Below are 13,153 nucleotides of genomic sequence, written 5' to 3'. Positions count from 1 at the left end.
TTGAGCATGAGTACATGAGATAAGGTAATGAAGAAGTCAGATGCTTGCCACTTACATGTAGACTCATTAGGTATCCAACAGTTGTAAATGCAGACTGAAACAGATGTATTGGCCACTCAGATCTCCTGAATGATATTTCTGTTGAGGAAGTGGTATTCTGAAATAGTGAACAACTCTTTGTAATACTGTGAACAACACAAAATATAACATTCCCTCTGTTTCCTGGGAACTTCAGTGTATATTGCAGCTATACCAAAGTACTTTGTATGGCCAAATGGAGTTAAGTTCTAGACTCAGATCATTTCTACATAGGTTTTTCACCTACACAGATGCCACTTAAGAGTGTTTGGAAGTCATGCAAGATGTGGGATGATATTTTTCTGTGTGAAACTGTCATTGCGTTGTAGGATGCCGTGCTTCCCTGGCTGCTATCCACTAAATGCCAACAGCCACTCCTCCCGGGTATTTGTGACAAGCAAAAATGCCTCCCCCAAGTGCCCTTCAAACAACCTTTCCTTTGCGGAAAATTACATGGAATGATATATCATAGCACATGAAAAATACATGAAATTCAAATTTCAGTATCCAAAAATGAAAGTTTTACTGGAACATAGTCATGCTTATTTGAAGTTTGTGAAAATTTGTTTTCTTTCCTGTTATGTACCTAACTATATACTATCTTCAGTTTTGCGTGTTGGGCCACAAAGCCTAAAATACTTACTGTCTGGCTCTTGACAGAAAAAGTTTGCCAACCCCCAGTTGACTATATTGCTACGATGAATAGACATACATACTTAAATCATAGGCCAAGTATGCTCTTGTATTATTTTTATTATATTAAGAAAATTATATACCTTAAGATCCTTTTTCTTATTTTAATTAGTTATATATTTAAATATTATTACTTTAATTTTTTTTTCCTCCTTTCAGGGCAATTCCCCATCCCCGAGGTCATGCACATTTGGCAGCACTTGTTAACCATGACTGTAAGCCGTTTCTGAAATTGTTTTCCATGAAAATGTCCTTGAAAAAAAATGTGTATGTGGTTTTAATTTTTAGTGCAGGTGCAAGGTGGGATTTTGAAAGTAGGCTGTTTTAAAAACAGATATCCAAAAGAGAAAATAAGTGATTAAATTTATTGACCTTAATGCATTTTCTCTTGTCTTTAAGGAGCCTGTATTTCTAGTTAGTCATGGCTCAGAAGTTGCCCAAGTTAGGGAGGAGATCCTTGGTGTGCTTTATATCGCTTGGTACACATTTCTGCTGATTTTTATAGATACGGAAGGAAATATATTTGAAGTTTATTTCAATATGTAAATCTAAATATGGACATATATGCATGTTCATATAAAGTATGCAAGTTAGTTTCTTGTAATGATTGTTATAAAACTTAATTTTTAAAGTTTGCTTTAGAGAACAAAAACAGATAATAAATGCCATAAAAAGTCAGTTTGGTCACATTGAGCAGTGTGTTAAAAACATATCTGATCAGATTCATTATTTGGCTTCATGGGCATCATCCTAGTTATTCTGATAACACAATCCTATTACTATGTGATGATTTGGACAAGGACAGACTTATTTTTTGGGTTATCAGGATTAGATGTAATGTTATTTCTTAGATGTTAATTTGTATGTAATCATGAAATTTGAGATATAGTGTTTTATTGAAGGTGACTTACCCTTATACATTTAATTTCCACATATTTATATGCATTTTTCTCAAAATTATTGTCATTTTAAATACTATATTATTATACCTGCAGATTTTAGATGTTTTAATTTGAGAGAGGGTAAGAATGTGAACCAATCTGTAATACGTGTTTTTAGTAATATAATTTTTCTACTTAATTGGTTTTATTTTTTGCCTCTTAGCATACAACTTTTCTCACAGAATAGATCATTTGTCTTTTGGAGAGGTTGTTCCAGGAATCATTAATCCTTTAGATGGAACTGAAAAAATTGCTGTAGATCGTAAGTACTTAATAGTTACTATTGGAATTTGCATGTAGGCAATTGTTCTTATATCTGTAATATTAAAAATTTTAATAATCCTCTTCCTAACCCCTTGTAACAGATAAACAGATACATCTTTAAGTGGTTTAAGTGGTTGATAATCTTTAAGTGAAAATGTGTGTGGAAAGACTTTGTCCTAGGAATGGATAAAATTTAAATATTAAAAAATGAGCCATAGAACAGAATAAGAAATTAGAGTTAAATGTAGGCTAGAGAAGGAATAGAATTTAAAAGGTCTCTGAATATATGAAAGGTTAATGAGTTAATAGGGCATAACTGCTTTCCCATATTCACCAAAGAAAGACTAAGAACAAAAGAAAATTTCAACACTCTAAGAAGAATTTTCTTTGTATATAGGTTTAAAGTTCTAATATGCCATTTTAGAAACCTCTCTGGAGAATTGTACAAACATCAGAAACCTAGAGTTACTCTAGAATGGTTTGGTTATTCACACAGATACAAGTAGTACAATATAGCACAGATACCTTTTATTGCTGTTTGTTTTAACCTTCTATTCCATTTAAAATTTGAGTTTATCCAAATATGGATGAATGATGTTGATGATGATGATGATGATAATGATTATTTTACTTTTGTAGCAAATAAGTTATTCTTGAGTTTCCTGATGGTTTTTGGTTGCTTTTCTTCTTGTTAAATAGTCATATTCTATCATATGTCCTACCTATACGACATTTTAAGGACATCTTCTTGTGCTCCTAGGAATTCTAGCCATTGCAAAACTGCAATTAAGGATTTCATTTTTTATTAGTTCAAATAGATTTATTAATATTCATGTCAGTATTCTACTCTTTTAGCATACTGCTGTAATCAGGTACATTAAAGATGCTTTATATAGAATACTGACTTATATTCATGAGTATTTTGTGTTTGCATGGGAATGTTTTCACTTAAGGACATTTGAGTGTACTGAATTTGGAAATGTGTAAATAGAAACATTCTGAGAATTGTAAGCTCTGTTCATTATAATTTCATCTTTAATCTAAGTATGTGTTCATTCTATACCAAAATGCATTAAATATTACTTAAGAGATGTTCACTTGAAAGCATGTTGGTTAATACTTAGTTTCAAGATGCTAAAATGAACTATAAATTTCTGTATAGAAGTGGATCCAAATATAAACAGATTAAGGCTCTTTTTAAATCTACTTATTCCTAAATGCAAAAAGACTAAAGGTCCTTTAGAATTATATTATAAAATGCCACCAGATGAGTGTCAGTAGGTCATTCAAAGCTTTAAAACAGATGTACTCATCTCCTTTCTATTTTTATTGGACCTCTTTTCCAAAAACAAAGGGAAAAAAAAAACCCATAAACCTGGTGTGTTTGGTAACTACCACCTCCTTGATGTTCTCCAGAAGTTTGAGGGGACTAGCAGTTGCATCTTTAATACTTGCAGATTTGACTGACCTACAGCCTTTGGAGCAATTTGTGGCTTGCAACAAAATTTCAACTCCATTCCCCACCCCCACCCCCTGCCTGCTAATTAGATTATTTAACAAATTTATAGCCCTTTCTTGAATTAACATTAGACAAATAGGTTTTCAGTAATTCTCTGGCCACAGCTTAAATGGCTTCCAGTTTTTCCTGTCATGTTTCTTTGACCCTTGGTGGTTATTATTCATTGCATTGGCACGTCTCTCCTCATGTGTGATGAGAGTCCCTTCATCCTTCATTTTGCCCCCAAGTCTGATTATCCTACCCATGTGTACAGCATTATTGTTGCCTTACGACTCTGTTTCATCTTTTTTTCGTAAACAATACCTGAACACCTTTTTTCTCCTAGCACTTTCACCTCGCAGTGACATTATAGAGTTTATTTGTAAAGCATCTCAAAACTAAGCACAAATAGAACAGTTCCCCTTACATCAGAGAACAAACAACATACAACTGAAGGCCATCCACAACTGATGGGCCATCTGTTGGTTGTGGACAAAGTTTATTCCCTTTCACCCTAATATTGTCTGTGATAATATTTAGGATATTAAGTTGAAATTAATAATGGAAGCACTTGGCAAAAACTGTTTGAAATTTATAAGTGGTACAAATAGTAGGAACAATAAGAAGTGGTGAAGTTGAAACAGGCTTTGCTTTATTGTATTAGAAACTCATTTAATGTTAGTGTTAGAAGAAACTCTTACTCATACCTCTCTTCCTCTTATCTACAGTTTTACTCTTCCCTCCCCTTGTCTGAATTACAGAGACAAGAGACAGAGATATCGGATTGACAGAAATAAAAAGTCATTCATGCTGAGCAATAAAAGCTAGATACACTGTATGCTTCCATATGTATGAAATTCTAATTTATGACAATAGAAGGTAGATTAGTGGTTGGCCCAGGGCAAGAGATAGAGGGGATTGACTGCAGAGGGGTACAAAGGAACCTTTTGAGGTGATGAAAATGCTCTATGTTTTGATTATCGTGGTGATCATGTGGATGAATACATTTGTGAAAATGTATCGAACCATACATTTAAAATTGATGCATTGATTCATGTACACAGCTTTCAAAGATAATTATTACCATATGGTGTGAAGTACATCTGTTTTCAGGCGAAACATAATGAGGGCCCTAATACTTATCTAGTTGTAACTATAGATAGATATATCTCATTCTAAATTTTTTAGAATATAGACTTAGATAATTAGCATTTTGTATTATGTGAACTGTTAATTGTTTAAAATTAAGTAATAATTGGTAATATACTGGTATTTATGACTTGTATTAAATTTAGAAATTCCTGACTATATAAATATGATCCTTTTGATTACACAGTAATCCTAGCCATCATTAATTAGTTTTTTCGATAATCTTTCTGCTGTGTTATGACTGCCTTATATTTATTCAAAGTTGGCTAATTCAATTTTGGTTTATTTACATATCTTAAGATATTAGTAGGCTCTGAAAATGTGTCTTGTGGTAGTTAATATGTAGTATAATTTTAGTCATATTCGTTTTTGTATTATAAAGAAATGCTACTTTTCCATATCTGATAAAAAGATGATAGTGATTATAAAAGTATCTGAGTCACTAGTTAACCTTTTTTAACATCTTATAAAAGAGGCGTTTATGTATATGTGTGTGTGTGTGTGTGTTACTATTTTATGCTTACTGAGAACTTGTTTTACCAAGTATGAATATACTTCATAAGTGTATTTAATAGAAGGAGTATCTATTTGGCAGTAGTTTTATTGCTAGTGGATTAAAAAAACAAACACATTTTGTTTTTATTTTAGACAACCAGATGTTTCAGTATTTTATTACAGTTGTGCCAACAAAACTACATACATATAAAATTTCAGCAGACACCCATCAGTTTTCTGTGACAGAAAGGGTAAGTTTGAATCTAACTGATAAAATGATTGTTTTTAGCATTTTGTAATCCTGCTACAAAATAAATTTGTAGTTTCAGTTGGTTCCCTTCCCCATTTAAAATTTGTACAAGTTTTCAAATGCATTAACATTTTATTTTAAGCCAATAAAATATCAGAAACAGGTATTAGTATGTTCCAGGGCAGGAAAAGAAGTAAATTTTTTTAAATCTCGAAGGTTTTATATTTAATTAAATCAGAATTATTAAATTATGATGGTATTATTCTTAATATCTTAATTTTGTAATATGTTTTCTCATGTATTGGTATAAGCAGTTCTTACCTGCCAGCAGATTTTTCTGATTTCTGTGTTGCTATTTATTTTTTAATTAATGTACCTACCCTGGGGCATGCATGTATATTGACTCACAGAACAGATTTTGAGGGTTTGCCTTCCTATTTTGCTTTGTATTCATCTGACTGAGGGGACAAAAGTTTTGTGGCCTCATAAACAAATCGAGGATCAGAGTTTGGGAATTGAACAGTTTAACAGATTTCTCATCTACTCTAAGGTCGTGTTTTCTTATTATTGTTTAGGAATGGTGAATATTCAAATACTAGTATCCAGAAGAATTCTAAGGCAAAATTTAAGTGCTTTTAAAATTTTGCTTTTCTCCATATGGAGTTTTCTTTTGATAGTCTTATGACTTATAATGACTATGTCTTACTTAGGAAATTGTAGAATTTTCCTTGTTCGTAGGAAATTAAATACTGAAGGTATTAGGGGTGAAGTGTCATGTGTTTATAACTTTTCAGATGATTAAGGGGAAAAATCAAGTATGTGTAACTGTGGGTGTGTATGTGTGATGTATTTTCACATACAGAAAGAGAGAGAGGCTAGGTAAAGTGTATACAAGTATATATTGTGCTGTTTTGCATTTCTGTAGGGGTGGGGAGATACCATTTCTCAGTAAGATAGGCACCACCTGAACCTCAGAGTCTACACAGTGGCCAGGTTTTGGGGAACACAGGCAAATTCCTATGGAATTGCAAAATGGTAGTCTCTATGGAAGGGAGTTTGGCAATATCTGCCAAATGACATAAGCATTTACCCTTTGACCCAGAAATGCCACTTCTAGAAGTTGCATCCAAAGATTCAGTGAAAAAATACAAAAATGTTGTGTGTATGAGGTTACTCATTGTATTGTTATTTGTAATAGTAGAAGACTAGAAACAACCCAAGTGGTACATCCACACAATGGAGGAACATGCAACTTTGAAAGAGAGAAAGATATTAGTTTATTGATGAAATTATCTCCAGGATACATTTTAAATAAAAATAATAATTAAATAGAATCCCAGAGCATTTGACCATTTTGGGGTGTGTTTGTGCTTATGGGGTGGCTAAATAGTTGTGTTTTACTTAAAATAAAAATGGAGTAATGAGTTGGTAAAGTGGAGGATGAAGGGGGCAGGGATGGGAAGGGCTACCTTCATTGGTCCTGGAACCCAAAGGGAATCATTATTTGTCTTTTGTGATGTAAACACCCTGATCCCTGAAACAGCTTTCACCCACGTAGGTTGTGACAGTATATTTATAATTTTGGCATGATTGAACATACCAGAGCTTTATGATGAAGTCACTTTATTGGAAACTTGAATAATGGGTTTATAAGGCTCTGTTGTGCTAATAGAGACGGGTTTTGTAATGCCCCACGTAAAATTGTTTTGATTTTCCTTGTAATTTGTATTCCTAAAGTTTGAAGTTTGCTATAGCTTAGTAAAAATAGGTAGGACCTGACATGAAAGTCCTAACAAAGCACTGTGGTAACATAGTTGTTTGGAGCTATAACAGAAGTTTATTAGAAAGTTTGGAAACTTGAATTTTGAAATGTAAACAGGATTGAATGAAATAGAATGTTTTCTCAGTGTGCACACTGTGTGGGTTAATAATTTTAGTTACATTCCTTACAAGAAAAAAAAATTCTTTAAAAACTGAACCAGTAGTTCACATATTGATCTTTTTTTTTTTTTCATTTTCCGGTTAACAGTTGACATTCAATATTATTTTATATTAGATTCAGGTGTACAGCATAGTGGTTAGACATTTATATAATTTATGAAGTGATTCCCCGATTATTCTAGCACCCATCTGGCACCACACATAGTTACTACAATATTACAGGCTATATTCCCTATGCTGTACTTTACATCCCCTTGACTATTTTGTAACTGCCAATTTGATCTTTCAAGTTAATGCATTATGTTTTCTTCCTGTATTGTAGCTCATCTAGTTTAAAATGAAAAACAGAAAGTGAAATTGTTTTAAATCTGGTTATTTGAAATGACAGGAAGTAAATAAGATTATTTTGTAATTTCTTAGCAAAGAAATATCATAAAAAGTATGTCAAAATGTGAACTTAGTTTTTATTGATTTGATCAATGAAGAATGTGCCATGCATTTGTAAGCTCTTGAGTTCAATAGAAAACTGTAGGTAAAGTGATCTTTTTGAGAAAATAGGAAAAAACAATTCTGTTCTCTTGATTGCTTTAAAAGCTAAATCACACAAAGAATGCAGAATAATCTGATTGTCTCATAAGAGCTTGATATAGTAGCACAATTCATAAAGAGATTTGCATGTCCCTCTCATAGGGTAGGGCTGTAGGGCTTCATATTGACTGTATGTAACTAACCAGATGACAAGAACACTATTTTTCTCTTTCTGTCTCTCCCTTTCCTTTTGCCTTCCTATAGGAACGTGTCATTAACCATGCTGCAGGCAGCCATGGAGTCTCTGGGATATTTATGAAATATGATCTCAGTTCTCTTATGGTGACAGTTACTGAGGAGCACATGCCATTCTGGCAGTTTTTTGTAAGACTCTGTGGTATCGTTGGAGGAATCTTTTCAACAACAGGTTAAGATTCATTTCTTTTTATTTTTTGTATAACTTCTCAAAGTGTTGCTGACACTGAAATTAAGATGTTTTTACTTAAAAAAGAGTAAGAAATATAAACATTTTCATGTTTTGATATATAAAGAACTTTTTCTTTAGACTTAATTCCAAACCTCCAAAATTATGTTGATTAAACATTAAGCATAACTAAGTTCACTGCATTCAGCTATTTAAGGGAGATTACTTTGTGAGCTAGAAAGATCCTAGAAGTGAATCCAAGTTCTGTCATTTATGGAATAATAATCTTGTATACAGGTCATCCACCTTTTCTGAAATTTTCTCATCTATAAAAATGGGACTAATATTTAACTTGCAAATGTGTTATAGGGTTAGATGAGAACATGCCTAGAAATAGTAGACATTTGAATGTAGGTTTTCTTTTTTCTTGAATGTATTTTTAACTCTACAATATGTAAAATCATGCTACTTTGAACTATGTGGTATGCAAAACTATATTTTTCAGTAAGTGTATTTATGGTTTTGGCCTGTTTTGCCCTGAGATTATGGGGTTCTCTCATAAATAACTTGCAGAACTGTAATCATGAAAATTTGAGAGTTAAGTACAATAGATAAAGGAAATAGTTCATTCTTTATCCCCAACCCCTATTCATTATTACATGGACCTCGGTAGTTCATGTATTTTGAATTATATTTTTTAGATGAATGACTTTTTTTTGAATGACTTTTTTAAATGAAAGTCTTTGTCACTGCTTCATTTAAATGGATTTAAATTTGCCATGCTGGTATTATTTATTTTTTTAAATGGTGTGAGATGTATTCAGGACTCTTGAAAAGATTGCTATGTCAAGGTCATGAATTGTGTGACCATGATTTTGAAAAGAAATCCGTTTGTTTGAAAATTAAACTGTCTTTTTTTTTTTTTTTAACTGTGGAAGTGAGTAAAGCAAATTGCTTTCTTTCCTTCCTTAATCTATTCTATTGTAATTAGTTTAGTTTTATATTCTTATATAGCCAATTAGGAAATAATTTCATTAAAAGCATAATTTAATTAAATTTTTTTTATTGTAGGCATGTTACATGGAATTGGAAAATTTATAGTTGAAATAATTTACTGTCGTTTCAGAATTGGATCCTACAAACCCATCAGTTCTGTAAGTGGCATAGTATGAGTGGTACTGTTCTCTAAGTCCTAGTGTCATTGTTTAAATATATATTTTGGTATCCAGAAAGAAATTGCCCAAAGTAAAGCATTGTGTTTAGAGGAAATAGTGTAAGGAATAAAACTAATGCTTTGGTCTTTTTCTCCCTAGATCCCCTTTGAGGATGGCCACACAGACAACCACTTACCTCTTTTAGAAAACAATACGCATTAGCACCTCCGGAGTGAAGGACAAAAACTTTTTGCCTGAGACATAAAACCTTTTTTAATAAAGTATTGTGCAATATATTCAAAGAAAAGAAAATATGAATGAGAGCAGGAATCATACTTAGAAAAAAAAAGAACAAAACCCCCAAACTGAAATCCTATATATGTTGTGTTTGTTACAAATGTCCTAGAAGAAATTATGCAGCTAATCAGTGAATAAGCCCAACTGGAGTATTGCTTTGAAGATGATCCGTTCTGATGTTTCACAGCAATGGGCAACATCGAAATCAGACATTGAAGAGACTGAAGGAAAGAAGTCAAACCACAGCTAAAGAGAAAGGCATTGATAAGTGCAAATGTTTGCGTTTTTTTTGTTTTTAACATATATGATGTCAGAATAAAATACGGAAAACATATGGAAAACTAGTCTAGACTTTAAAAAATTGTGATCAGGTCACATTGTTAATAAAGGAAAACAGATGGATTCCCATGCTATAGCCATATTAATGTTAAGCCATAATGACAAGACCATTTATCCAATAATTTGGTCTTATGAAGATAACTGCTTTTCTTTAAACTCTGGGTATGGACTGTTGTAACTGTTCAAGGAAGTGTCTTGGAAGACTAAGGTGAATTCTTACAGAGGCAGGTACATAGGTGCTATAATATATTACAGAGGTATTCACAAACTGTAGAGTGGGCACTTAACACAGGAAGAGGAAAGCACATTTTTTTTTAAAGATGCTAAATTTCCTAATACGATCATTATAATATTGGTATGCTTTGGGAGCGGGGGCTGAGTAATAAAAAGATCCACTACTGATGATGAAAATTACAAGTTTGTAAAATATTAAAAAGAAAAGTAGAATATTTTATACATGTGGTGATTGGGCAACAGGGTAACTTTAATAGAAGTGTGAGGCAGCTATGTAATTAAAACAAGATAATGTCATATCTGAGAGATTATCATATTAAACAATGTCCGTTAACCTGTAAAACTGGATGAAAGTAGTATCTGCATTCAGATGTCCTGAATATGATTGATTCTGTATTAGAGTGTGTTGTTCTGACTTTCTTACTATTTAAGGGTTGATACAAAATTTTCAGCTATAAAAGATTAAAAATAATGAGAGGGAGCTATCACTCAGGTGCCATTAAAAACTATATTTGGAATATGTGTGCCAACATCAGTTTTCCTTTTCTAATACTTAATTATAGTAGAAGAATCATCAACCAATTCCCATGCTTTAAATCATTTAGGGAAATGGGGAAACAAAAATTTCAGGTAAGCAAGAAAGACTAAGAATAAAAGACTAGATATAAAATCATGGCTTTTAGAGAATAGGCTGTCACAAGTTACAGTTTTTCAACTGGATATTTTTTTAAAGGAAAAAAAAAGTTTTCTGGAAAGCAGGTGAGACAGTAATGGAATGGAGAGGAAAAATACGAATAAAACTACTTGGCAGTAAATCTTATGTCGAATGGTATTTTGCAGAAAATAACAGAAGCATCAATGTTTAAAATACACAGTTTATCATTAAGAGCCGTGAAATTAACTGATTATACAGGGGACATAACATACCTTGAAAGATTTTTTTGAATCCAGAAAATTCTAAATAATGAATGAGCCTTCTCTATGGTTTTGATTTCTTCAGATATTATTTTCAATGAAGATAGGCTAGGAACTAATGGAACATCTCTCAAAAGGAATTTTAACTGAAGAGAATTAGAATTTTAAATATTTTAGATTGAATATTGGTTCTTTGAATCTGCATGTTAGGCAGTTCAATCAAATTTCAGGTTTTTTGTATGTTTGGTTTTTTTTAATGGGAAGAAATAATTTAGAATTATTTTCTCAGGATTATAACAGTAACGTATCTTTAAAAATAATTTAAAAAATTACTTACATATGATTTTAATTGTTTCCGTGTTTATTAAATACCACATTAAAAATTTTAATGGACTTAATCTGTCCCATTAAAACTATGAAAGGAATTTCTTCAAAGCAAAATCCTGCTTTGCCATTGATTTTCATTTTAAATAGAAAGGTTTCCAGCTGAAACTCCTTGAGTCGCACAGTCGGATTTTCTCAATCAAAGCATTAAAATTCCGACCCACCCTTTGGATGATAGACAATGAAGCATATTGAGATTTGTTAAGAGTTTTGATCTCGTCAATTGTTGCTTTTCCATTGCAGAGAACACTGCCCTGACCTACCTATGATGCACTTCAGCTTGTGCCTGGGGTGCCTCCAGTAGGATGTCTAACTTTATTATGCAGTCCTTCTCGTTTTATTAGGGTATTCATAATATCTGCACGCATATTTCAGCCTAAATATTTTAAAAGTTGAGATCTCAAATTATGTGAAATGAGTTTTTTAAAACTGTTTGCATACATTGTCCTTTAAGAAAAGATGACATATTTAGGTGAATTCCCTGCTGCAGTATTTATACACTTCAGACTACCTCTTGGGAAAAGCTTAACTCCATATTAGTGATAATTACAAAATTCTAACTTAGATGATTTTCAACTTAGATGATTAATATCACACTTATACATTTTATGATAGAAGGCACTGACTTTTTATAATAAATAATTTATGAATGCACACAAAATTTACAATCTTTAATACAAACTTTGGATTTTATAAAGGAATGACTAAGACCTAATTTTTAACGGTGTAAGGATGTCTGTGTTATACATTTTGTCTTTTTTCTATCTTGGGTTTGTAATTCAGTTACCAAGAAAGTGAATTTATATGCAACTCTTCTACTTCAAAATTTAAAATTTTGAATCTTGAGCTTGAGTTCAAGATGCATAGTTTTGATTTTTTTAAAATGACTTAAACCTGAGCCTTAAGACCTTTAAATATCTCTCCATGCCCCCTGTACTTAAGTGCTTCCCCTTCTGTTTCGAGCTCTAGCCAACTTTCAGCCAGCCAAAGGGAGTCACCCTTTGTCAGCAGTGTCCAAATAGCGATTACCAGTTGTGCACTACTTTACAGAACAATGCCTGGATTTAATATCCAAGTATTTCCTTAATGTAGTTTTTTTACCCCTTTTGAAGTATTTCTTTAGTAATGCAATTACTTTGCATTAAGAGTAGGAAATGAACAACTGGCTTGGATTTTTTTTGGTGACTTGCAGGTTTTTTTTGGTTTTGTTTTAAGAGAACAGAGAACAAAAAACACTCTCAATCCTGAACACATGGACTCTAAATAAAATGACACATTATAGAACACATTCTTTGTCCTTTTACAATCATGTACCCCCAAATAAGCCTCAGTTCCTTCTACTTAAGCTTTCCTTCTTTATAGGAAAGTTATAGCTATCTTTAAATATCACTCGGTTACATTTGCTTTTGTTCCAGATGGAGCTAAATAACTATGAGATTGGGTTTATTTTATATTTTTCATATTAAAAATGAGTGAGTGGTGAAGATTGAGCAGTTGGTTCAAGTCTATAAACCTGTAAACAGTTGAAGGTTATACCCTGTTTCCCCCAAAATAAGACCTACCCTGAAA

The 13,153-nt window shown here is 32.2% G+C and overlaps 1 protein-coding gene across 4 annotated transcripts in view; it reads left to right on the top strand.

Moving 5' to 3' along the window:
- The window catches only part of ERGIC2 (ERGIC and golgi 2), a 34,484-nt gene extending 24,370 nt beyond the window's left edge, over positions 1 to 10,114 (top strand). For all 4 annotated transcript variants that reach the window (XM_019737176.3, XM_019737184.3, XM_019737192.3 and 1 more), the window contains 6 exons: positions 931 to 986; positions 1,876 to 1,974; positions 5,272 to 5,369; positions 8,102 to 8,264; positions 9,333 to 9,415; positions 9,575 to 10,114. In XM_019737176.3, coding sequence (XP_019592735.1) covers positions 931 to 986; positions 1,876 to 1,974; positions 5,272 to 5,369; positions 8,102 to 8,264; positions 9,333 to 9,415; positions 9,575 to 9,637 — 562 coding nt within the window. In that variant the 3' untranslated portion in view covers positions 9,638 to 10,114. The remainder of the gene's footprint in view (positions 1 to 930; positions 987 to 1,875; positions 1,975 to 5,271; positions 5,370 to 8,101; positions 8,265 to 9,332; positions 9,416 to 9,574) is intronic.
- Positions 10,115 to 13,153: the final 3,039 nt, after the last annotated feature.

This window comes from Rhinolophus sinicus, chromosome 1 (genome assembly GCF_057876585.1).
Source record: "Rhinolophus sinicus isolate RSI-liver-muscle chromosome 1, RSI-T2T, whole genome shotgun sequence".
Classification (NCBI taxonomy): domain Eukaryota; kingdom Metazoa; phylum Chordata; class Mammalia; order Chiroptera; family Rhinolophidae; genus Rhinolophus; species Rhinolophus sinicus.
Note: the sequence above shows the minus strand (reverse complement) of the source record. Positions and strands in the feature narration are given on the sequence as shown.